At 49.9% G+C, this 25990-nt stretch overlaps 1 protein-coding gene across 1 annotated transcript in view; it reads right to left on the bottom strand.

Moving 5' to 3' along the window:
* Positions 1–22148: 22148 nt before the first annotated feature.
* The window catches only part of LOC116353484 (repetitive proline-rich cell wall protein 1-like), a 4602-nt gene continuing 760 nt past the window's right edge, over positions 22149–25990 (bottom strand). The window contains exon 2 of the mRNA XM_031789268.1: positions 22149–22980. Within this exon, the coding sequence (XP_031645128.1) occupies positions 22149–22980 (832 nt within the window). The remainder of the gene's footprint in view (positions 22981–25990) is intronic.

Genomic DNA, 25990 nt, shown 5'->3' with positions numbered 1-25990 from the left:
CTTCAGTGACGCCTCAAGCACTGAGATGCCTGAGTGTTTCTGTATGTCTCTGTGTGCTCTGAGAGGAGGTATTTTGACAGGAATCTGGTTGCCTGTCATGTACCAGACAGTGTCTCGTCCAATATGAGGTGTATGATTTTTTTTTTCTCTCTCTCTCATATGGAATCATGTAGTAAAAGTGTTAAAAGGATCTAAATATATTTTAGATTCTTCAAAGTAGGCATCCTTTGCCTTGATGACAGCTTTGCACACTCTTGGCATTCTCTCAACCAGCTTCACCTGGAATGCTTTTCCAACAGTCTTGAAGGAATTCCTACATATGCTGAGCACTTGTTGGCTGCTTTTCCTTCACTCTGCGGTCTAACTCATCCCAAACCATCTCAATTGGATTGAGGTCGGGTGATTGTGGAGGTCAGGTCATCATCACTCTCCTTCTTAGTCAAATAGCCCTTACCCAGCCTGGAGGTGTGTTGACTCATTGTCCTGTTAAAAAAAACAAATCATAGTCCCACTAAGCGCAAATCAGATGGGATGATATATCGCTACAGAAGGCTGTGGTAGCCATGCTGGTTAAGTGTGCCTTGAATTCTAAATAAATCACAGACACTGTCACCAGCAAAGCCCCCCCTCACCATCACACCTCCTCCGGTTAGAACCAAAAATCTCAAATTTGGACTCATCAGACCAAAGGACAGATTTCCAACGGTCTAATGTCCATTGCTCTTGTTTCCTGGCCCAAGCAAGTCTCTTCTTATTATTGGTGTCCTTTAGTAGTGGTTTCTTTGCAGCAATTTGACTATAAAGGCCTGATTCACGCAGTCTCCTCTGAACAGTTGATGTTGAGATGTTACTCTGTGAAGCATTTATTTGGGCATTCTTTCCTCTAATTTGATGGTTTTTGCGACTGCACTTGAAGAACCTTTCAAAGTTCTTGAAATGTTCTGTTTTGAAATGTTCTGTTTTGACTGACCTTCATGTCTTAAAGTAATGATAGACTGTTGTTTCTCTTTGCTTATTTGAGCTGTTCTTGCCATAGTATTGTCTTGGTTTCTGTATGTCTCTGAGAGGAGGTATTTTGACAGGAATCTGGTTGCCTGTCATGTACCAGACAGTGTCTCGTTCAATATGAGGTGTATGAACTCTCTCTCTCGCTCTCTCTCTCTCTCTGAGTGTTGCTTTAAGAAGGGTGGGGGTCCTAACCTTGCAGATTGAGTGACTGGGACTACATGTTCCTCTACAGTGAAACCTGGGAATGTCTTGAGCTCGGACACGTCTGGCCCTGGTTGTGGAGCTATAAACAGGACCATGTCAACACACACACACACCATAGAACATACTGTCGTCTGTGGGGCTCTGCCTGAGTAATACATGTCTGTGTTGTGGGATAGATACACAAAACATAATGTGTACCTCATCATATAAATACCTACTTGTGTCTGAACACACACATATACACACACACACCCCGGGAGTAAAGGGAACTGCATTAAATACTGACAAAGGAACCAGGGGATCCAGACATGTCCTCTTCCATAGCAATCAGCAGAGGATTTCAGACACCACCTCAAAACCTGGTAAATACTGCTCGGTATATACTGCCTAGTACATACTGCCTAGTAAATACTGCCTAGTACATACTGCCTAGTACATACTGCCTAGTACATACTGCCTAGTACATACTGCCTAGTAAATACTGCCTAGTACATACTGCCTAGTACATAATGCCTAGTACACACTGCCTAGTACATACTGCCTAGTACATTCTGCCTAGTACATACTGCCTAGTACATACTGCCGAGTAAATACTGCCTAGTACATACTGCCGAGTAAACACAGCCTAGTACATACAGCCTAGTACATACAGCCTAGTACATACTGCCTAGTAAATACTACCTAGTACATACTGCCTAGTACATACTGCCTAGTAAATACTGCCTAGTAAATACTGCCTAGTACATACTGCCGAGTACATACTGCCTAGTATATACTGCCTAGTATATACTGCCTAGTACATACTGCCTAGTACATACTGCCTAGTAAATACAGTTACGGCCCTACCAGCTACTGTCTACAGTTACAGCCCTACCAGCTACTGTCTACAGTATGTACAGCCCTACCAGCTACTGTCTACAGTATGTGCAGCCCTACCAGCTACTGTCTACAGTATGTACAGCCCTACCAGCTACTGTCTACAGTTACAGCCCTACCAGCTACTGTCTACAGTATGTACAGCCCTACCAGCTACTGTCTACAGTTACGGCCCTACCAGCTACTGTCTACAGTTACAGCCCTACCAGCTACTGTCTACAGTATGTACAGCCCTACCAGCTACTGTCTACAGTTACAGCCCTACCAGCTACTGTCTACAGTTACAGCCCTACCAGCTACTGTCTACAGTATGTACAGCCCTACCAGCTACTGTCTACAGTATGTACAGCCCTACCAGCTACTGTCTACAGTATGTACAGCCCTACCAGCTACTGTCTACAGTTACAGCCCTACCAGCTACTGTCTACAGTATGTACAGCCCTACCAGCTACTGTCTACAGTTACGGCCCTACCAGCTACTGTCTATAGTTACAGCCCTACCAGCTACTGTCTACAGTTACAGCCCTACCAGCTACTGTCTACAGTATGTACAGCCCTACCAGCTACTGTCTACAGTTACGGCCCTACAAGCTACTGTCTATAGTTACAGCCCTACCAGCTACTGTCTACAGTTACAGCCCTACCAGCTACTGTCTACAGTATGTACAGCCCTACCAGCTACTGTCTACAGTTACAGCCCTACCAGCTACTGTCTACAGTATGTACAGCCCGAACAGCTACTGTCTACAGTTACGGCCCTACCAGCTACTGTCTATAGTTACAGCCCTACCAGCTACTGTCTACAGTATGTACAGCCCTACCAGCTACTGTCTACAGTATGTACAGCCCTACCAGCTACTGTCTACAGTTACGGCCCTACCAGCTACTGTCTACAGTTACGGCCCTACCAGCTACTTTCTACAGTTACAGCCCTACCAGCTACTGTCTACAGTTACAGCCCTACCAGCTACTGTCTACAGTATGTGCAGCCCTACCAGCTACTGTCTACAGTATGTACAGCCCTACCAGCTACTGTCTACAGTTACGGCCCTACCAGCTACTGTCTACAGTATGTACAGCCCTACCAGCTACTGTCTACAGTTACAGCCATACCAGCTACTGTCTACAGTATGTACAGCCCTACCAGCTACTGTCTACAGTATGTACAGCCCTACCAGCTACTGTCTACAGTTACAGCCCTACCAGCTACTGTCTACAGTATGTGCAGCCCTACCAGCTACTGTCTACAGTATGTACAGCCCTACCAGCTACTGTCTACAGTATGTACAGCCCTACCAGCTACTGTCTACAGTATGTACAGCCCTACCAGCTACTGTCTACAGTTACAGCCCTACCAGCTACTGTCTACAGTATGTACAGCCCTACCAGCTACTGTCTACAGTATGTACAGCCCTACCAGCTACTGTCTACAGTATGTACAGCCCTACCAGCTACTGTCTACAGTTACGGCCCTACCAGCTACTGTCTACAGTATGTACAGCCCTACCAGCTACTGTCTACAGTTACAGCCCTACCAGCTACTGTCTACAGTATGTACAGCCCTACCAGCTACTGTCTACAGTATGTACAGCCCTACCAGCTACTGTCTACAGTTACAGCCCTACCAGCTACTGTCTACAGTATGTGCAGCCCTACCAGCTACTGTCTACAGTATGTACAGCCCTACCAGCTACTGTCTACAGTATGTACAGCCCTACCAGCTACTGTCTACAGTTACAGCCCTACCAGCTACTGTCTACAGTATGTACAGCCCTACCAGCTACTGTCTACAGTATGTACAGCCCTACCAGCTACTGTCTACAGTATGTACAGCCCTACCAGCTACTGTCTACAGTATGTACAGCCCTACCAGCTACTGTCTACAGTATGTACAGCCCTACCAGCTACTGTCTACAGTTACAGCCTACCAGCTACTGTCTACAGTATGTACAGCCCTACCAGCTACTGTCTACAGTATGTGCAGCCCTACCAGCTACTGTCTACAGTATGTACAGCCCTACCAGCTATTGTCTACAGTATGTGCAGCCCTACCAGCTACTGTCTACAGTAATGTACAGCCCTACCAGCTACTGTCTACAGTATGTGCAGCCCTACCAGCTACTGTCTACAGTTACAGCCCTACCAGCTACTGTCTACAGTTACAGCCCTACCAGCTACTGTCTACAGTATGTACAGCCCTACCAGCTACTGTCTACAGTTACGGCCCTACCAGCTACTGTCTACAGTTACAGCCCTACCAGCTACTGTCTACAGTATGTACAGCCCTACCAGCTACTGTCTACAGTATGTGCAGCCCTACCAGCTACTGTCTACAGTATGTACAGCCCTACCAGCTACTGTCTACAGTATGTACAGCCCCAGTAGTCTGTGTGTTGGGGAGCGACCTACGCTGGTCTATTATTAACAGGTCTCTCAGTACCACTCCTCCATGTTTAATGTGTGTTGTCAGTCAGCTGGGTGAAACATTTGATTGTTTTTCAACCATCTGTGACTGTATTATGTTTCACATACAGTATGGCTTTTTACTGCAAGGAATTGGCCACAGGGTTGTTGAAGGCCATCTAGTTGTGAACAGTTTGTTGATTCTGCCAATGCAAACGTCATAGAACGCACACACACATGCACGCACACACACACACACAGTGCTGAGATCCAGGTCTTGAATGACAAAACACATTTGTCAGGAAAGGTCATTGAGATAACCCTCATCTCACACACACACATATCTCTTTATCCCCCTCCATCTCTCTCCTCTCCAACCCAAATCCCTCTCCACATCCCTCCACACCCCTCTATCCCCCTCTACACCCCTCTCTCCCCCTCTACATCCCTCTCCCTCTCCACATCCCTCTCTCTCTCCACACCCCTCTCTCTCTCCACACCCCTCTCTCTCTCCACACCCCTCTCTCTCTCTCCACATCCCTCTCTCTCTCTCCACATCCCTCTCTCTCTCTCCACATCCCTCTCTCTCTCTCCCACATCCCTCTCTCTCACCCACATCCCTCTCTCTCCAAATCTCTCTCTCTCCCCTACATCCCTCTCCACATCTCTCTCTCTCCACATCACTCTCTCTCTCCCACATCCCTCTCTCTCCACATCACTCTCTCTCTCCCACATCCCTCTCTCTCTCCACATCCCTCTCTCTCCACCACATCCCTCTCTCCCCCACATCCCTCTCTCCCCCACATCCCTCTCTCTCCACACCCCTCTCTCTCCACATCCCTCTCTCTCTCCACCCCACATCCCTCTCTCTCTCCACATCCCTCTCTCTCCCCCACATCCCTCTCTCTCTCCACAACCCTCTCTCTCTCCACATCCCTCTCTCTCCCCCACATCCCTCTCGCTCTCCACATCCCTCTCTCTCTCCACATCCCTCTCTCTCCCCCACATCCCTCTCCCCCCACATCCCTCTCTCTCCCCCACATCCCTCTCTCTCTCTCCACATCCCTCTCTCTCCCCCACATCTCTCTCTCTCCACATCCCTCTCTCTCTCCACATCCCTCTCTCTCTCTCCACATCCCTCTCTCCCCCACATCCCTCTCTCTCTCCACATCCCTCTCTCTCCCCCACATCCTGTCTCTCTCCACATCCCTCTCTCTCCCCCACATCCCTCCTCTCTCTCTCCACATCACTCTCTCTCTCCACATCCCTCTCTCTCTCCACATCCCTCTCTCCCCCACATCCCTCTCTCTCCCCCACATCCCTCTCTCCCCCCCACATCCCTCTCCCCCCACATCCCTCTCTCTCCACACCCCTCTCTCTCCACATCCCTCTCTCTCTCCACCCCACATCCCTCTCTCTCTCCACATCCCTCTCTCTCCCCCACATCCCTCTCTCTCTCTCCACACCCCTCTCTCTCTCCACATCCCTCTCTCTCCCCCACATCCCTCTCTCTCTCCACATCCCTCTCTCTCTCCACATCCCTCTCTCTCCCCCACATCCCTCTCCCCCCACATCCCTCTCTCTCCCCCACATCCCTCTCTCTCTCCACATCCCTCTCTCTCCCCCACATCTCTCTCTCTCCACATCCCTCTCTCTCTCCACATCCCTCTCTCTCTCTCCACATCCCTCTCTCCCCCACATCCCTCTCTCTCTCTCCACATCCCTCTCTCTCCCCCACATCCCTGTCTCTCTCCACATCCCTCTCTCTCCCCCACATCCCTCTCTCTCTCTCCACATCACTCTCTCTCTCCCACATCCCTCTCTCTCTCCACATCCCTCTCTCCCCCACATCCCTCTCTCTCCCCCACATCCCTCTCTCCCCCCCACATCCCTCTCCCCCCACATCCCTCTCTCTCTCCACATCCCTCTCTCTCTCTCCACATCCCTCTCTCCCCCACATCCCTCTCTCTCTCCACATCCCTCTCTCCCCCACATCCCTCTCTCTCTCCACATCCCTCTCTCTCCACACCCCTCTCTCTCTCCACCCCACATCCCTCTCTCTCTCCACCCCACATCCCTCTCTCTCCCCCACATCCCTCTCTCTCTCCACACCCCTCTCTCTCTCCACACCCCTCTCTCTCTCCACATCCCTCTCTCTCCCCCACATCCCTCTCTCTCTCCACATCCCTCTCTCTCCCCCACATCCCTATCCCCCCACATCCCTCTCTCTCCCCCACATCCCTCTCTCTCCACATCCCTCTCGCTCCCCCACATCCCTCTCTCTCCCCCACATCCCTGTCTCTCTCCACATCCCTCTCTCTCCCCCACATCCCTCTCTCTCTCCACACCCCTCTCTCTCTCCACACCCCTCTCTCTCTCCACATCCCTCTCTCTCCCCCACATCCCTCTCTCTCTCCACATCCCTCTCTCTCCCCCACATCCCTATCCCCCCACATCCCTCTCTCTCCCCCACATCCCTCTCTCTCCACATCCCTCTCTCTCCCCCACATCCCTCTCTCTCCCCCACATCCCTGTCTCTCTCCACATCCCTCTCTCTCTCCCACATCCCTCTCTCTCTCCACATCCCTCTCTCCCCCACATCCCTCTCTCTCCCCCACATCCCTCTCTCCCCCCCACATCCCTCTCTCTCTCCACATCCCTCTCTCTCCCCCACATCTCTCTCTCTCCACATCCCTCTCTCTCCCCCACATCCCTCTCTCTCCCCCACATCCCTGTCTCTCTCCACATCCCTCTATCTCCCCCACATCCCTCTCTCTCTCTCCACATCACTCTCTCTCTCCCACATCCCTCTCTCTCTCCACATCCCTCTCTCCCCCACATCCCTCTCTCTCCCCCACATCCCTCTCTCCCCCCCACATCCCTCTCTCTCCACATCCCTCTCTCTCCCCCACATCCCTCTCTCTCCCCCACATTCCTCTCTCTCTCTCCACATCCCTCTCTCTCCCCTACATCCCTCTCTCTCTCCACATCCCTCTCTCTCCCACATTCCTCTCTCTCTCTCCACATCCCTCTCTCTCTCTCCACATCCCTCTCTCTCTCTCCACATCCCTCTCTCTCTCCACATATCTCTCTCTCTCCACATATCTCTCTCTCTCCACATCCCTCTCTCTCCCCCACATCCCTCTCTCTCCCCCACATCCCTGTCTACAGTAACTGTCTACAGTATGTACAGCCCTACCAGCTACTGTCTACAGTATGTGCAGCCCTACCAGCTACTGTCTACAGTTACAGCCCTACCAGCTACTGTCTACAGTTACAGCCCTACCAGCTACTGTCTACAGTATGTACAGCCCTACCAGATACTGTCTACAGTATGTGCAGCCCTACCAGCTACTGTCTACAGTATGTACAGCCCTACCAGCTACTGTCTACAGTATGTACAGCCCCAGTAGTCTGTGTGTTGGGGAGCGACCTACGCTGGTCTATTATTAACAGGTCTCTCAGTACCACTCCTCCATGTTTAATGTGTGTTGTCAGTCAGCTGGGTGAAACATTTGATTGTTTTTCAACCATCTGTGACTGTATTATGTTTCACATACAGTATGGCTTTTTACTGCAAGGAATTGGCCACAGGGTTGTTGAAGGCCATCTAGTTGTGAACAGTTTGTTGATTCTGCCAATGCAAACGTCATAGAACGCACACAACACATGCACGCACACACACACACACAGTGCTGAGATCCAGGTCTTGAATGACAAAACACATTTGTCAGGAAAGGTCATTGAGATAACCCTCATCTCACACACACACACACACACACATCTCTTTATCCCCCTCCATCTCTCTCCTCTCCAACCCAAATCCCTCTCCACATCCCTCCACACCCCTCTATCCCCCTCTACACCCCTCTCTCCCCCCTCTACATCCCTCTCCCTCTCCACATCCCTCTCTCTCCACACCCCTCTCTCTCTCCACACCCCTCTCTCTCTCCACACCCCTCTCTCTCTCTCCACATCCCTCTCTCTCTCCACATCCCTCTCTCTCTCTCCACATCCCTCTCTCTCTCTCCCACATCCCTCTCTCTCACCCACATCCCTCTCTCTCCAAATCTCTCTCTCTCCCCTAAACATCCCTCTCCACATCTCTCTCTCTCCACATCACTCTCTCTCTCCCACATCCCTCTCTCTCCACATCACTCTCTCTCTCCCACATCCCTCTCCTCTCTCCACATCTCTCTCTCCACCACATCCCTCTCTCCCCCACATCCCTCTCTCCCCCACATCCCTCTCTCTCCACACCCCTCTCTCTCTCCACATCCCTCTCTCTCTCCACCCCACATCCCTCTCTCTCTCAACATCCCTCTCTCTCCCCCCACATCCCTCTCTCTCTCCACACCCCTCTCTCTCTCCACATCCCTCTCTCTCCCCCACATCCCTCTCTCTCTCCACATCCCTCTCTCTCTCCACATCCCTCTCTCTCCCCCACATCCCTCTCCCCCCACATCCCTCTCTCTCTCCACATCCCTCTCTCTCTCCACCCCACATCCCTCTCTCTCTCCACATCCCTCTCTCTCCCCCACATCCCTCTCTCTCTCCACACCCCTCTCTCTCTCCACATCCCTCTCTCTCCCCCACATCCGTCTCTCTCTCCACATCCCTCTCTCTCTCCACATCCCTCTCTCTCCCCCACATCCCTCTCCCCCCACATCCCTCTCTCTCCCCCACATCCCTCTCTCTCTCTCCACATCCCTCTCTCCCCCACATCCCTCTCTCTCTCCACATCCCTCTCTCTCCACACCCCTCTCTCTCTCTACATCCCTCTCTCTCTCCACCCCACATCCCTCTCTCTCCCCCACATCCCTCTCTCTCTCCACACCCTCTCTCTCTCCACACCCCTCTCTCTCTCCACATCCCTCTCTCTCCCCCACATCCCTCTCTCTCTCCACATCCCTATCTCCCCACATCCCTCTCTCTCCCCCACATCCCTCTCTCTCCACATCCCTCTCTCTCCCCCACATCCCTCTCTCTCCCCCACATCCCTGTCTCTCTCCACATCCCTCTCTCTCCCCCACATCCCTCTCTCTCTCTCCACATCACTCTCTCTCTCCCACATCCCTCTCTCTCTCCACATCCCTCTCTCCCCCACATCCCTCTCTCTCCCCCCACATCCCTCTCTCCCCCCCACATCCCTCTCTCTCTCCACATCCCTCTCTCTCCCCCACATCTCTCTCTCTCTCCACATCCCTCTCTCTCCCCCACATCCCTCTCTCTCCCCCACATCCCTGTCTCTCTCCACATCCCTCTATCTCCCCCACATCCCTCTCTCTCTCTCCACATCACTCTCTCTCTCCCACATCCCTCTCTCTCTCCACATCCCTCTCTCCCCCACATCCCTCTCTCTCCCCCACATCCCTCTCTCCCCCCCACATCCCTCTCTCTCCACATCCCTCTCTCTCCCCCACATCCCTCTCTCTCCCCCACATTCCTCTCTCTCTCTCCACATCCCTCTCTCTCCCCTACATCCCTCTCTCTCTCCACATCCCTCTCTCTCCCACATTCCTCTCTCTCTCTCCACATTCCTCTCTCTCTCTCCACATCCCTCTCTCTCTCTCCACATCCCTCTCTCTCTCTCCACATCCCTCTCTCTCTCCACATATCTCTCTCTCTCCACATCCCTCTCTCTCTCCACATCCCTCTCTCTCTCCACATCCCTCTCTCCACCCCACATCCCTCTCTCTCTCCACATCCCTCTCTCTCCACATCCCTCTCTCCACCCCACATCCCTCTCTCTCTCCACATCCCTCTCTCCACCCCACATCCCCCTCTCTCTCTCCACATCCCTCTCTCTCTCCACATCCCTCTCTCCACCCCACATCCCTCTCCTTCTCCACATCCCTCTCCTTCTCCACATCCCTCTCCTTCTCTACATCCCTCTCCTTCTCCACATCCCTCTCTCTCCCCCACATCCCTTTCTCTCCCCCACATCCCTCTCTCTCCCCCACATTCCTCTCCCCCCCACATCCCTCTTTCCACATCCCTCCACAATAATTTCCCCCCACATCCATCTCTCCCCCACATCCCTCTCTCCCTCCACATCCCTCTCTCCCTCCACATCTCTTCTCCCCCACATTCCTCTCTCCCCCCACATCTTTTCTCCCCCCACATTCCGCTCTCCCTCCACATCTTTTTTCCCCCCACATTCCGCTCTCCCTCCATATCTTTTCTCCCCTCACATCCCTCTCTCCCCTCACATCCCTCTCTCCCCCCACATTCCTCTCTCCCCCCACATTCCTCTCTCCCTCCACATCTTTTCTCCCCTCACATCCCTCTCTCCCCCCACATTCCTCTCTCCCCCCACATTCCTCTCTCCCTCCACATCTTTTCTCCCCTCACATCCCTCTCTCCCCCCACATTCCTCTCTCCCCCCACATCCCTCTCTCCCCCCACATCCCTCTCTCCCCCCACAGGTAAATGGAATAGTGATGTCACAAATGTGACATGCTGTTATAAATTAAAAACAGTCCGATTGTACATTGAAGGTTTCTAACATGAATTTCTGGAGAAACATGAACTTGAATGAAGTATAAGACTGAATGTACAACATTTTTATAATGCAATAAGAAAACAACCACTCAGAAGAATCTCCCTAATCTACTGTACCAGGCTTGACCTTCCCCCAACATGGAATATCTACATTCATAAAAACTTCACTGTAAAGAATGGCTTCCACAGAGTAGGCTAAGTGTCAAACGCTCTTTCTTTCCCACACTGTGTGTGTGTGTGTGTGTGTGTGTGTGTGTGTGTGTGTGTCTGCCGTGAAGACTTGGGCGGCTGCCCGTGATATGTACTTTATTATGGACGAAGAGGCTAGCCAAACATGAAAAGAGAGAGAGAGAGAGAGAGAGAGAGAGAGAGAGAGAGAGAGAGAGAGAGAGAGAGAGAGAGAGAGAGAGAGAGAGAGAGAGAGAGAGAGAGAGAGAGAAAAAAAAAGAAAGAGAGGAAGACAAAGAGAGAGACCGAGAGAGAGAAAGAAAAAGGAAGACAGAGAGAGAGGAAGAGAGAGGGGAGGAAGAGAGAGGCGGAGGGAGAGAGAGTGGAAGAGAGAGAGAGGGGGAGGGAGAGAGAGAGGAAGAAAGAGGGGGAGTGAGAGAGAGAAAAAGAGGAAGAGAGAGAGGAAGAGAGAGGGGGAGGGAGAGAGAGAGGAAGAGAGCGAGGAAGAGAGAAGGGGAGGGAGAGAGAGGAAGAGAGGGGAAGGGAGATAGAGAGGAAGAGAGAGAAAGGAAGAGAGGGGAAGGCAGAGAGAGGGGAAGAGAGAGAGAGAAAGAGAGAGGGGGAGGGAGAGAGAGAAAGAGGGAGAGAGGAGGGAGAGAGAAAGAGGGAGAGAGGAGGGAGAGAGAGAAAGAGGAAGAGAGGGGGAGGGAGAGAGAGAGGAAGAGAGAGGCGGAGGGAGAGAGAGAAAGAGGGAGAGAGGAGGGAGAGAGAAAGTGAGAAAGAAAGAGGAAGAGAGGGGGAGGGAAAGAGGTTCTGATGACTGTGTGAACAAGGTCAACTGTAGCTGAGCTAACAGTAAGATTATACTGACGTGGTCCCGTAAATATCCCCACCCCCCCCTTCATTCTTAATCAACTGTCCTATCCCCAGTGGTGAACGTTAGTCTAGACTGGCAGGTGTCCTTTACTAGACTCCCATGGATGACTCAGAGTTAGGGAGAAGCTGGACTAATGTCATAACCACAATCATGTGCTGGGGGTTTCCAGTGCCTCCACATAAATCTGCTTTTCCATCCATGAAACAACACTGTTGTTGAGCCAGAGCCTGGATAGTGTTTTCGTCCCAAAATGGCACCCGCTCCTTTATACAGTGCAACACTTTGAACCAGGGCCCATAGGGCTGTAGTCAAAAGCAGTGTGCTATATAGGGAATAGGCTTCCATTTGGGACATGAGATGAATAATGTCTCAGAGCACTACACCCAGGGACTCACAGGGAGTTTATTAAGGACAGTTAGAGATTGGAAAACTAGGTCAGGGTCCTGATCAAATTCCCACCATGTTCTTTTCTCTCTGTTACCTGATGTTGTTGAGGGAACACAGCCTTCTAATTGGTTCAGCAGGGAGTTTGAAACTATGCATGTACTCTGTGCTTGAGGCATGGAGAATCCAGCCAGTTACTAAATAGGACCAGGAGGATGATGAGACAAAGTAGAAGTGCAGCTGAGAAAACAGCCTGAACACACAAACTACATCTCTGTCATCAAGTGCTAAACATGTTCCCTCTCTCCCCTTCCCAGCCCAGCCCTTCCCAGCCCGGCCCAGCCCAGCCCAGCCCTTCCCAGCCCGGCCAGGCCCAATCCGGCCCAGCACGGCCCAGCCCAGCCCGGCCCGGCCCAGCCCGGACAGCTGATAGTACTACACTGACTACGCAGCAGTAGAGGTGGAGCTGACAGCAGCACATGCCAATCCAGCACATTGCACATTGTTACTACTTCAGATGGTTTTGGCCCAGAAGTGCTCAGTGATGTCAGTGGCTCGGGAGCCTCTGACATGGGAACAGAGACAGCCAATGAGGATCGGGCTTTGGGTAGCAGCCAGGAAAGAGATAGTAAATCAATGTGGGATGACTCTCCTTCTGCTTTCGGCTTACAGAAAGTATTCAGAAAGTATTCAGACCCCTTGACTTGTTCCACATTTTGTTACGTTACATCCTTATTCTAAAATGGTTTTAATAAATAAATAAAAATAATAATAATTTCCCTCATCAATCTACACACAATACCCCATAATCACAAAGCAAAAACAGGTTTCTAGAATTGTTTGCAAATGTATTACTGGGTTGGCACCCACCCTTGGGTTGTGCCGTGGCGGAGATCTTTGTGGGCTATACTCGGCCTTGCCTCTGGATGGTAAGTTGGTGGTTGAAGATATCCCTCTAGTGGTGAGGGGTTGTGCTTTGGCAAAGTGGGTGGGGTTATATCCTTCCTGTTTGGCCCTGTCCGGGGGTATCATCGGATGGGGCCACAGTGTCTCTTGAGCCCTCCTGTCTCAGCCTCCAGTATTTATGCTGCAGTAGTTTACGTGTCGGAGGGCTAGGGTCCGTTTGTTATATCTGGAGTACTTCTCCTGTCCTATTCGGTGTCCTGTGTGAATTTAAGTGTGCTCTCTCTAATTCTCTCTTTCTTTCTCTCTCTCGGAGGACCTGAGCCCTAGGACCATGCCTCAGGACTACCTGGCATGATGACTCCTTGCTGTCCCCAGTCCACCTGGCCGTGCTGCTGCTCCAGTTTCAACTGTTCTGCCTGTGATTATTATTAATTGACCATGCTGGTCATTTATGAACATTTGAACATCTTGGCCATGTTCTGTTATAATCTCCACCCGGCACAGCCAGAAGAGGACTGGCCACCCCTCATAGCCTGGTTCCTCTCTAGGTTTCTCCCTAGGTTCTGGCCTTTCTAGGGAGTTTTTCCTAGCCACCGTGCTTCTACACCTACATTGCTTGCTGTTTGGGGTTTCTGTACAGCACTTTGAGATATCAGCTGATGTAAGGGCTATATAAATACATTTGATTTGATTACTAATAAAATGTAAATATCACATTTACATAAGTATTCAGACCCTTAACTCAGTACATTGTTGAAGCACAGTTTGGAGTCTTGTTGGGGTAGAACACTACACGCTTGGCAGACCTGTATTTGGGGAGTTTCTCCCATTCTTCAATGCAGATCCTCTCAAAGTCTATCAGATTGGACGGGGAGCGTTGATGCACAGCTATTATCAGGTCTCTCCAACGATGTCAGTGTCACGTCTTTCGTTACAATGGTCGGACCAAGGCGCAGCGTACGTAGAGTTCCACATATTTACTAGACAGTGAAACTTAGAAAAAACAAAACAATAAACAATAAAGGAACCGTGACGACAGCAGTGCTGACAGGCAACTAAACAAACAACATCCCATAACACACAGTGCTGACAGGCAACTAAACAAACAACATCCCATAACACACAGTGCTGACAGGCAACTAAACAAACAACATCCCATAACACACAGTGCTGACAGGCAACTAAACAAACAACATCCCATAACACACAGTGCTGACAGGCAACTAAACAAACAACATCCCATAACACACAGTGCTGACAGGCAACTAAACAAACAACATCCCATAACACACAGTGCTGACAGGCAACTAAACAAACAACATCCCATAACACACAGTGCTGACAGGCAACTAAACAAACAACATCCCATAACACACAGTGCTGACAGGCAACTAAACAAACAACATCCCATAACACACAGTGCTGACAGGCAACTAAACAAACAACATCCCATAACACACAGTGCTGACAGGCAACTAAACAAACAACATCCCATAACACACAGGTGGAAAAATGCTACTTAAGTATGATCCCCAATTAGAGACAACGATAGCCAGCTGCCTCTAATTGGGAATCATACAAATCACCAACATAGAAAATAAACCTAGAACCCCACATAGAAAATATAAACTAGAACAACCCCCCCAGTCACGCCCTGACCTACTCTACCATAGAAAATAAAAGCTTTCTATGGTCAGGACGTGACAGCTAGATCGGGTTCAAGTCCGGGCTCTGGCTGGGCCACTCAAGGACATTCAGAGACCTGTCCCGAAGCCACCCTTTTGTTGTCTTGGCTGTGTGCTAAGGGTCATTGTCCTGTTGGAAGGTGAACCTTCGCCCCAGTCTGAGGTCCTGAGCAGGTTTTAGTCAATTTGAGTATAAGGCTGTAACGTAACAAAATGTGGAAAAAGTCAATGAGACTGAAGACTTTTGTAATGCACCGTATAACGGACAGACAGACAGACAGAGTATAACAGACAGGCAGACAAGTATAACAGACAGGCAGACAGACAGACAAGTATAACAGACAGGCAGACAGACAAGTATAACAGACAGGCAGACAGACAGACAAGCATAACAGACTGACAGACAAGTATAACAGACAGGCAGACAGACAGACAAGTATAACAGACCGGCAGACAGACAGACAAGTATAACAGACAGGCAGGCAGATAGACAAGTATAACAGACAGGCAGACAAGTATAGAATAGTAGTTCTCCTCAGTAGTATGTAACATAGAATAGTTCTCCTCAGTAGTATGTAACATAGAATAGTTCTCCTCAGTAGTATGTAACATAGAATAGTTCTTCTCAGTAGTATGTAACATAGAATAGTTCTCCTCAGTAGTATGTAACATAGAATAGTTCTCCTCAGTAGTATGTAACATAGAATAGTTCTCCTCTCAGTAGTATGTAACATAGAATAGTTCTCCTCTCAGTAGTATGTAACATAGAATAGTTCTCCTCTCAGTAGTATGTAACATAGAATAGTTCTCCTCTCAGTAGTATGTAACATAGAATAGTTCTCCTCAGTAGTATGTAACACCATAGTATAGGTTAAGTCATTTAGACCCATTTGGTATACATTAACTCATAATATACCACACAGGCATACTCATTACTATAGTGAAGAAAACAATCTTAAAGTACGAAGAGGCTATGAAGCTACTCTTTATGGTAATGTTATGAAGAAAGGGCTCCCCCTGCTGGGCTTATAGAGAATTACAGAAACGTAAGCAGCATTTTGCTTTTGGGCAGACGTGACGATATGCAGATTCAGGATTTTCCCACCTGTGGCATTTCACAACCCATGTTGCTGTAGGCCTCTAAACCTACCTGACCTCATTAGGACAATAACAACGGTAGCTAATGAAGAGATAATATACAGTACAACATGCTAGGTCCCCTGACCTCATTTAGCCTGGCAACAGACCCTGTTGTTACTGTACAGAGCACCAGACCCTGTTGTTACTGTACAGAGCACCAGACCCTGTTGTTACTGTACAGAGCACCAGATCCTGTTACTGTACAGAGCACCAGACCCTGTTACTGTACAGAGCACCAGACCCTGTTGTTACCTTACAGAGCACCAGACCCTGTTGTTACCTTACAGAGCACCAGACCCTGTTGTTACCTTACAGAGCACCAGACCCTGTTGTTACCGTACAGAGCACCAGACCCTGTTGTTACCGTACAGAGCACCAGACCCTGTTGTTACTGTACAGAGCACCAGACCCTGTTACTGTACAGAGCACCAGACCCTGTTGTTACTGTACAGAGCACCAGACCCTGTTGTTACTGTACAGAGCACCAGACCCTGTTAATGTACAGAGCACCAGACCCTGTTACTGTACAGAGCACCAGACCCTGTTGTTACTGTACAGAGCACCAGACCCTGTTGTTACTGTACAGGGCACCAGACCCTGTTGTTACTGTACAGAGCACCAGACCCTGTTGTTACTGTACAGAGCACCAGACCCTGTTGTTACCGTACAGAGCACCAGACCCTGTTACTGTACAGAGCACCAGACCCTGTTGTTACTGTACAGAGCACCAGACCCTGTTACTGTACAGAGCACCAGACCCTGTTACTGTACAGAGCACCAGACCCTGTTGTTACTGTACAGAGCATCAGTACTGTTTGCTCACCTGCATGTTCTGACTTCCAGGAACAACTCGGGTATAGATCAGTGTTACCTTACAGTCACTAGCAGCGTAATGGTCTTGGGAACGAATCCCACTGTGAGCATGTACACATACTAAACATGTGCAAGACGCTTATAAAAGTGTCTGTTAAGTAGGAACATGTTAAAATGTTGTTTCACCCCCCTCAATTCTTTGGGACATGGACTCTACAAGGTTTCAAAAGCGTTCCACAGGGATGCTGGCCCATGTTGACTCCAATGCTTCCCACAGTTGTGTCAAATTGGCTGGATGTCCTTTGGGTGGTGGACCATTCTTGATACACATGGGAAACTGTTGAACAGCTTTGCAGTTCTTGACAGGTACCTGGTACCTGCTACCATACCCCGTTCAAAGGCAGTTAAATATTTAGTCTTGCCCATTCACCCTCTGAATGGCACACATACAATCCATGTCTCAATTATCTCAAGGCTTTAAAATCCTTCTTTAACATGTCTCCTCCCCTTCATCTACACTGATTGAAGTGGATTTAACAGGTGACATCAATAAGGGGGTCATAACTTTCACCTGGATTCACCTGGTCAGTCTGTCATGGAGAGCAGGTGTTCTTAATGTTTCGTAAACTCAGTGTATATTTAAGTAAAACTTGCCTGAGGGGGTGTGGAGTGCCTGGATAAAGCCCTTAGCCGTGGTATATTAGCCATATAGCACAAACCCCTGAGGTTCCTTATTGTTATTATAAACTGGCTAACAACGTAATTAGAAGAGTAAAAATACATGGTTTTGTCATACCCGTGGTATACGGTTTGATAAACCATGGCTGTCAGCCAATCAGCATTAAGGGCTTAATATAAAACATTATTATTTCTGTCAAGTGACTTGCCGTCATTGTTGCCCTTCTTGAGAAGTTATCAGTCTCTCGCCAATCTTCCATTACGAGCTGTTCACCGGTGTCCGTATAGGAGAGACATTAAGAGATAAACAGAACAAAAGGGTTGAATACCATATCGTCTGGCTCTCCCCTGACAGAACAACAATTACAGCTATTGAAGAACAGAGAGAGAAGCTTCTGCTGAACTACTGGGATTGTTGTTATATAATAACTTCTCTTGAGCTGTGGTGAGAATCAATGAATTTGAATTGAGTTCTGCAGGGTATCGCTTATAGCCTCCAGTCCCTCTGGTGAGAGATCTGAAAGAAATTCCAAGCACGGTCTCTCTCTCTCTCTCTGGGTCTCTCTCTCTCTCTCTCTCTCTGGGTCTCTCTCTGATTCTCCCGCTCTTTCCCCCTCTGATTCTCTCTCTCTCTCTGTGTCTCTCTCTGATTCTCCCTCTCCCTCTGATTCTCCCTCTCCTTCTCTCTCCCCCTCTGATTCTCCCTCTCTTTCTCTCTCCCCCTCTGATTCTCTCTCTCTCTCTGGGTCTCTCTCTGATTCTCCCTCTCTTTCCCCCTCTGATTCTCTCTCTCTCTCTCTCTTTTAGATCTCTCTCTCTGGATCTCTCTCTCTCTCTGGGTCTCTCTCTGATTCTCCCTCTCTTTCTCTCCCCCTCTGATTCTCTCTCTCTCTCTCTCTCTCTGGGTCTCTCTCTGATTCTCCCGCTCTTTCTCTCTCCCCCTCTGATTCTCTCTCTCTCTGGGCCTCTCTCTGATTCTCCCTCTCTTTCCCCCTCTGATTCTCTCTCTCTCTCTCTCTCTTTTAGATCTCTCTCTCTGGATCTCTCTCTCTCTCTGGGTCTCTCTCTTTCTCTCTCCCCCTCTGATTCTCTCTCTCTCTCTCTCTCTCTCACTGGGTCTCTCTCTGATTCTCCCTCTCTTTCTCTCTCCCCCTCTGATTCTCTCTCTCTCTCTGGGTCTCTCTCTGATTCTCCCTCTCCCTCTGATTCTCCCTCTCCTTCTCTTTCTCTCTCCCCCTCTGATTCTCTCTCTCTCTCTCTCTCTCTCTCTCTGGGTCTCTCTCGGATTATCCCTCTCTTTCTCTCTCCCCCTCTGATTCGCTCTCACTGTTTTTGCTCTCTCCCTCTCTCTCTCTCCACATTGTATTAAATCCACTCGGGGCATAATTCGTGCTAAGCCTCTGTCAGTTCTTTGGAGTAGAGGACAACTTTCTCCTCCCAGCAACAAACTTGCTACTGAGAAACCTCAGCAAAGCAACAAACCCTTTGCATGTAGTACAATGCTATAACATGTTTGTATAAATGTAACCAGTTCATGTTCTATGTGAGACTGTGGAAGTATGGATAAGAGCAAGTATGGATAAGAGCAAGTATGGATAAGAGCAAGTATGGATAAGAGCAAGTATGGATAAGAGCAAGTATGGATAAGAGGAAGTATGGATAAGAGGAAGTATGGATAAGAGCATTGAGAATTGCTAAACGTTCTACTAATTGCTCGAAGTACAAGGCTGGAGTTACAACGAAGCAACGTTCAAGCAATTTTAGTTAGCAGTTGGTAGTGACATCATCTCATCATGCTGTTACATGAAACGACTTTTTATTGGCCAATAAAACGGAAGCTGCTTCTGTTTGATAATCCTAAACTCACCCATGACTTCCTGTCCATTGGGGTGGCAGGTAGCCTAGTGGTTAGAGAGTTGGGCCAGTAACTTAAAGGTTGCTAGATCGAATACCCAGAGCTGACAAGGTTCAAATCTGTCGTTCTGCCCCTGAACAAGGTAGTTAACCCACTGTTCCTAGGTTATCATTGTAAATAAGAATTTGTTCTTAACTGACTTGCCTGGTTAAATAAAGTTTCAATTAAATTTAAAAAATTACCTGTTGGTTTTATTTGTTTATTGCTACAGGATATAGACAAAACACAGCCTGTACAATTTACCAAGGTAGCAACGAATTCATCTAACGAGGTAACTAGTGCAGTTCGTGTTGAACAAATTCAGAGAGGTCTGGGTTCACTTAAATGACATGTACAGTACCAGTCAAAAGTTTGGACACACCTGTAGAATAATAGTGAAGACATCAAAATGATGAAATACACATATGGAATCATATGGAACCCAAAAACCCTGAAATTAGTAGGTGTGTCCAAACTTGGCTCCTGTTCACTTTGATCACGGTTCCTACGGGCAACATGACAACTGTGTAGGAGTTCCGAGCCTTTGAATGGATCATGGGATAAAAGCATTCATTTTGATTCGCTGTTGCTTGCAACTAGTTACACAAAGTTTAAAAGTTGTACCTGAGTTGGTTATAAGTTGCGGGGGGGAGTGGTGGAGGGGGTTCAATCAAGACGAAAATCAGTTGCAAGAAACTAAAGTTGTGTCCAAGTGGTTTCGTTTAACTAAAGCCTAGAGATAGTTGTTTAGCGACTGTATTGTTATATGACATTGACTGCCTGTCTGGCATACAGGGGACACTTTTGAAAGTATAATTGCAGCTGTCAAAGAAATGCAATGTAGAAAAACACATTTTGCAAGACAAAAACACTAGCTTAGCGTCATACACACACAAACAAAATGAGTGGTGTGATACTGTTCTTGTCACGGTGTTGTCTCCTTGTCAGCTGGGGCACAGTCTTTCATTACACTTCTTCAGTTCCAGAGAAAAGAGCCGAGTGGTTAGTCAGTCTGAATAGAACTGTACTGAAGGACATATCACAATACAAGTATTTATTAGACAGACAAGACAGAGGGAACGAGACAGCGAGGGAGAACAAGTGAGCGAGACAGCGAGGGAGAAAGAGCGTGAGAGACAGGGATGGATAGAGCGAGAGAGACAGGGATGGATAGAGCGTGAGAGACAGGGATGGATAGAGCGAGCGAGACAGGGATGGAGAGAGAGCATGAGAGACAGGGATGGAGAGAGAGCGTGAGAGACAGGGATGGATAGAGCGTGAGAGACAGGGATGGATAGAGCGTGAGAGACAGGGATGGATAGAGCGTGAGAGACAGGGATGGATAGAGCGTGAGAGACAGGGATGGATAGAGCGTGAGAGACAGGGATGGATAGAGCGTGAGAGACAGGGATGGATAGAGCGTGAGAGACAGGGATGGATAGAGCGTGAGAGTGAGAGCGAGCGAGAGAGCATGCAAGCGTGCCGGGGAGAGAGAGCGTGCAAGCGTGAGAGAGCGAGACAGGGAGAGCGAGCGAGACAGGAAAAGAGACAAAGCCATTGGAAGCCACATACTTTCTCTTGCCACGACATGTTGTGGATAACCTTTACACTGTCCCATATGTGTTGACATAAATGATTGTTTCATTATGACAAGCACGACTGGCCTAAGACCAATGCCTTATGGACTGACTCAGCAGAGGAGAGCAAATCATGTCCTAGGATGAGCAGTAATGTCTCCACTGTAGTTAACTGAACATGTCGTTGTACAGTGCAGGTGCAGGACAGAGGCTGTGTTGGTTTGAGTGTCATCTGAGTTAAAGGGTGGGACAGACAGACCGGGACAGGCACACACACACACACACACACCTTGGTCAAGGAACAGACACAGATCGGGACATCTGCAAGGGACAGACAGTCAGTTGGCATGTGAGTCTCTGTTAAGGCAGAATGACAGGCTGTACAGCACATTAATACATATACTCTCAGTGCTGGTTATGACACCATCATCATCATGAGAACGAGCCAATCAGCATTTGCCTGCCGTGTCCTCAGCCAGCCAATAGAAGGCGGCATCTGCCCTCGCTGTGGCGTGACCTGTGAGAGGATGAAACTAAAGAGAGAGAGAGCCAGCTGTAAACCCATTGGCCCAGTATCCCGTACCGTACCACCCCCCATCCAGTCCCACCCCCCGTCCAGTCCAGTCCCACCCCCCGTCCAGTCCCACCCCCGTACCGTACCACCCCCCGTCCAGTCCCACCCCCCGTACCGTCCAGTCCCACCCCCTGTCCAGTCCAGTCCCACCCCCTGTCCAGTCCAGTCCCAGCCCCGTACCGTACCACCCCCCGTCCAGTCCCACCCCCCGTACCGTCCAGTCCCACCCCCCGTACCGTCCAGTACCACCCCCCGTCCAGTCCCACCCCCGTACCGTACCACACCCCGTCCAGTCCCACCCCCCGTACCGTCCAGTCCCACCCCCCGTACCGTACCACCCCCCGTACCGTACCACCCCCCGTACAGTCCCACCCCCCGTACAGTCCCACCCCCCCGTACAGTCCCACTTCACTCCAGACTAGGTCAACCTGATGTGTGCAGCTCAATCACATTCACATCAATGTGGGGTGTGGTGCAGCGGGGTGTGGTGCAGCGGGGTGTGGGGCAGCGGGGTGTGGGGCAGCGGGGTGTGGTACAGCGGGGTGTAGTGCAGCGGGGTGTGGTACAGCGGGGTGTAGTGCAGCGGGGTGTGGTACAGCGGGGTGTAGTGCAGCGGGGTGTGGTACAGCGGGGTGTAGTGCAGCGGGGTGTGGTACAGTGGGGTGTGGTACAGCGGGGTGTGGTACAGTGGGGTGTGGTACAGCGGGGTGTAGTACAGTGGGGTGTAGTGCAGCGGGGTGTGGTGCAGCGGGGTGTGGTGCAGCGGGGTGTAGTGCAGCGGGGTGTAGTGCAGCGGGGTGTGGGGCAGCGGGGTGTGGGGCAGCGGGGTGTAGTGCAGCGGGGTGTAGTGCAGCGGGGTGTGGGGCAGCGGGGTGTGGTACAGCGGGGTGTGGGGCAGCGGGGTGTGGTGCAGCGGGGTGTGGTGCAGCGGGGTGTGGTGCAGCGGGGTGTGGTGCAGCGGGGTGTGGGGCAGCGGGGTGTTGGGCAGCGGGGTGTAGTGCAGCAGGGTGTGGTGCAGCGGGGTGTAGTGCAGCGGGGTGTAGTGCAGCGGGGTGTAGTGCAGCAGGGTGTGGTGCAGCGGGGTGTAGTGCAGCGGGGTGTGGTGCAGCGGGGTGTAGTACAGCGGGGTGTGGTACAGCGGGGTGTGGTGCAGCGGGCTGTGGTGCAGCGGGGTGTGGGGCAGCGGGGTGTGGTGCAGCGGGGTGTGGTGCAGCGGGGTGTGGGGCAGCGGGGTGTGGGGCAGCGGGGTGTGCACACCACATGTGTGTGTGACTGAGTGTGACAGTATTCTATGAATGTGCGTGGGTCTGTGTCACTGTGCTCAAGCAGGTCGTTAATAAAATGAAACCATGGAAAGGCGTTGTTGTCCTCGGTCGAACTAGAGGCTGCTTCTCTTTTCATTCATTCCATCCAACTGGGTTCTATTAGGAGGTATTTCCCAGGATAGGCTGGCCTACAGGGACACTACTGTGGGAGGAGGAGAGGGGGGAGAAGAGGAAGAGGGGGGGAGAGAAGAGGAGGGAGAAGGGGAAAAGGAGGAGGAGAGGGAGGAAGAGAAGAGGAAAAGGGGGGAGAGAAGAGGGAGAGGAAGAGAGAGAAGGGGAAGAGGAGGAGGGGGAAGGAGGAGAGAGAAGGGGAAGAGGGGAGAAGGGGAAGAGGAGGAGAGAAGGAAAAAGCGAGCTTAAGGAGCCTTGAAGAGGAGAGGAAGCCTTACATGAATCTCCACCAGGCATAGCCAAAAGAGGACTGGCCACACCTCAGAGCCTGGTTCCCCTCTAGGTTTATTCCTAGGTTTCTGCCTTTTCTAGGGAGTTTTTGCAATCCACCGTGCTTGTACATCTGCATTGCTTGTTGTTTGGGGTTTTAGGCTGGTTTCTGTATAAACACTTTATGACAACTGCTGATGTAAAAAAAGGCTTCATAAATAAATGTGATTTGATGAAGTCTATATTTTGCTCTGTTTTGTGTTCTACTATCTACCGCCCCCCTGTGGCTAAATATGGTAATTACTTCTAATCGGAGCACCCCCTTGTGGCTACTAATCGGAATGTTCACTGAATATGGTTGTATTGTGGGAGTCTCACAACATTGTTGGTGGTGCTGGTGAAACATGACATGAACAGAGACACGATAAGCCACAAATTAAAAGATCCATGATAACTGCACCACCACCAGATATACTCTAAATCAACAGTATAGCTCTACACATTGTATAGTGTAAAAAATGACAAAATAAGTTCAGTGGTCAATTACGCCACTGAAGGCTAGCCTTGACCGACCAAGCCTGCGTAAGGTCATTTGAATACCCTGAGTGATGGGAATCCAGACAAGACCAGAGGTGTGTGCCTTCCTACACTAACACATCTTATACACGCACTAGTCTACACAGACACATCCAGCAGACCTCTTATCAGCGAGGAGGAGGAGGAGGGTAGACATATTGTATAACATCCAGATTCTGATCTGTGAGTCAGAATGAGAACTGCCTCAGTCTGGTTCTGCTGAAGAAAGGACTGGACAGTATAATGCAAACCTGCTGCTGAATATGTGGCCCAGCCAGCCAGATAGAGACAGACAGCTAGATAGATAGACAGACTGATACACAGCCAGCCAGCCAGATAGACAGCCTGATACACAGTCAGCCTGATAGATAGACAGACAGCCCGATACACAGCCAGCCAGACATACAGCCCGATACACAGCCAGCCAGACATACAGCCCGATACACAGCCAGCCAGACATACAGCCCGATACACAGCCAGCCAGACATACAGCCCGATACACAGCCAGCCAGACATACAGCCCGATACACAGCCAGCCAGACATACAGCCCGATACACAGCCAGCCAGACACACAGCCCGATACACAGACACACAGCCCGATACACAACACACAGCCCGATACACAGACACACAGCCCGATACACAGACACACAGCCCGATACACAGACACACAGCCCGATACACAGACACACAGCCCGATACACAGACCGATACACAGACACACAGCCCGATACACAGACACACAGCCCGATACACAGACACACAGCCCGATACACAGACACACAGCCCGATACACAGACACACAGCCAGACCGACCGACAGACAGACAGACAAGACAGACAAGAGTACAGCACATAAAAGATCCAAGTGATAGTTTTCAGTTCAGTTTCATTTTAGAATATGCGAAATGGCCAATATGCAAACAAGCCCGTCACATTTCACCTTTCAACCTGACCTGAAACATCCCTTATCCATATAGGAGTAGCTGAGTCAACAGCTGTAAACGAACAATAAATAAACTAATAAATGACCTAACATTCTTTTCAGATATTTCAGATTCATTCTGCTTGTCTGGCTAAGCAGTAAATAGGAAAAAGTTCAGGAACAATACTCTGTGAATGAAGAAGACAAACACAGCCATGTTCTGTTCTGAGGCTTCCCCATAATACTTCATCATCACGTTGTATCAGGCTCCTCCTGTCCTGAGTGGAATTCAGTCTGAGCCTACGTATCCATGGGCAGATCTCTCTCTCTCTCAGGTCTGTAGGCCTAGATCATCTCTCGCTCTCTCTCTCTCTCTCTCTCTCAGGTCTGTAGGCCTAGATCATCTCTCTCTCTCAGGTCTGTAGGCCTAGATCACTCTCTCTCTCAGGTCTGTAGGCCTAGATCATCTCTCTCTCTCTCTCTCTCTCTCTCTCTCAGTCTGTAGGCCTAGATCATCTCTCTCTCTCAGGTCTGTAGGCCTAGATCATCTCTCTCTCTCTCAGGTCTGTAGGCCTAGATCATCTCTCTCTCTCTCAGGTCTGTAGGCCTAGATCATCTCTCTCTCTCTCTCTCTCTCTCTCTCTCAGGTCTGTAGGCCTAGATTATCTCTCTCTCTCTCTCTCTCAGGTCTGTAGGCCTAGATCATCTCTCTCTCTCTCTCAGGTCTGTAGGCCTAGATCATCTCTCTCTCTCTCTCTCTCTCAGGTCTGTAGGCCTAGATCATCTCTCTCTCTCTCTCTCTCTCTCTCTCTCTCTCTCTCTCTCAGGTCTGTAGGCCTAGATCATCTCTCTCTCTCTCTCCTCTCTCTCTCTCAGGTCTGTAGGCCTAGATCATCTCTCTCTCTCTCAGGTCTGTAGGCCTAGATCATCTCTCTCTCTCTCAGGTCTGTAGGCCTAGATCATCTCTCTCTCTCTCTCAGGTCTGTAGGCCTAGATCATCTCTCTCTCAGGTCTGTAGGCCTAGATCATATCTCTCTCTCTCTCTCTCTCAGGTCTGTAGGCCTAGATCATCTCTCTCTCTCTCTCTCTCTC

Source organism: Oncorhynchus kisutch, linkage group LG14 (genome assembly GCF_002021735.2).
Source record: "Oncorhynchus kisutch isolate 150728-3 linkage group LG14, Okis_V2, whole genome shotgun sequence".
Lineage (NCBI taxonomy): Eukaryota > Metazoa > Chordata > Actinopteri > Salmoniformes > Salmonidae > Oncorhynchus > Oncorhynchus kisutch.
This window is presented reverse-complemented; position numbering and strand designations above follow the sequence as displayed.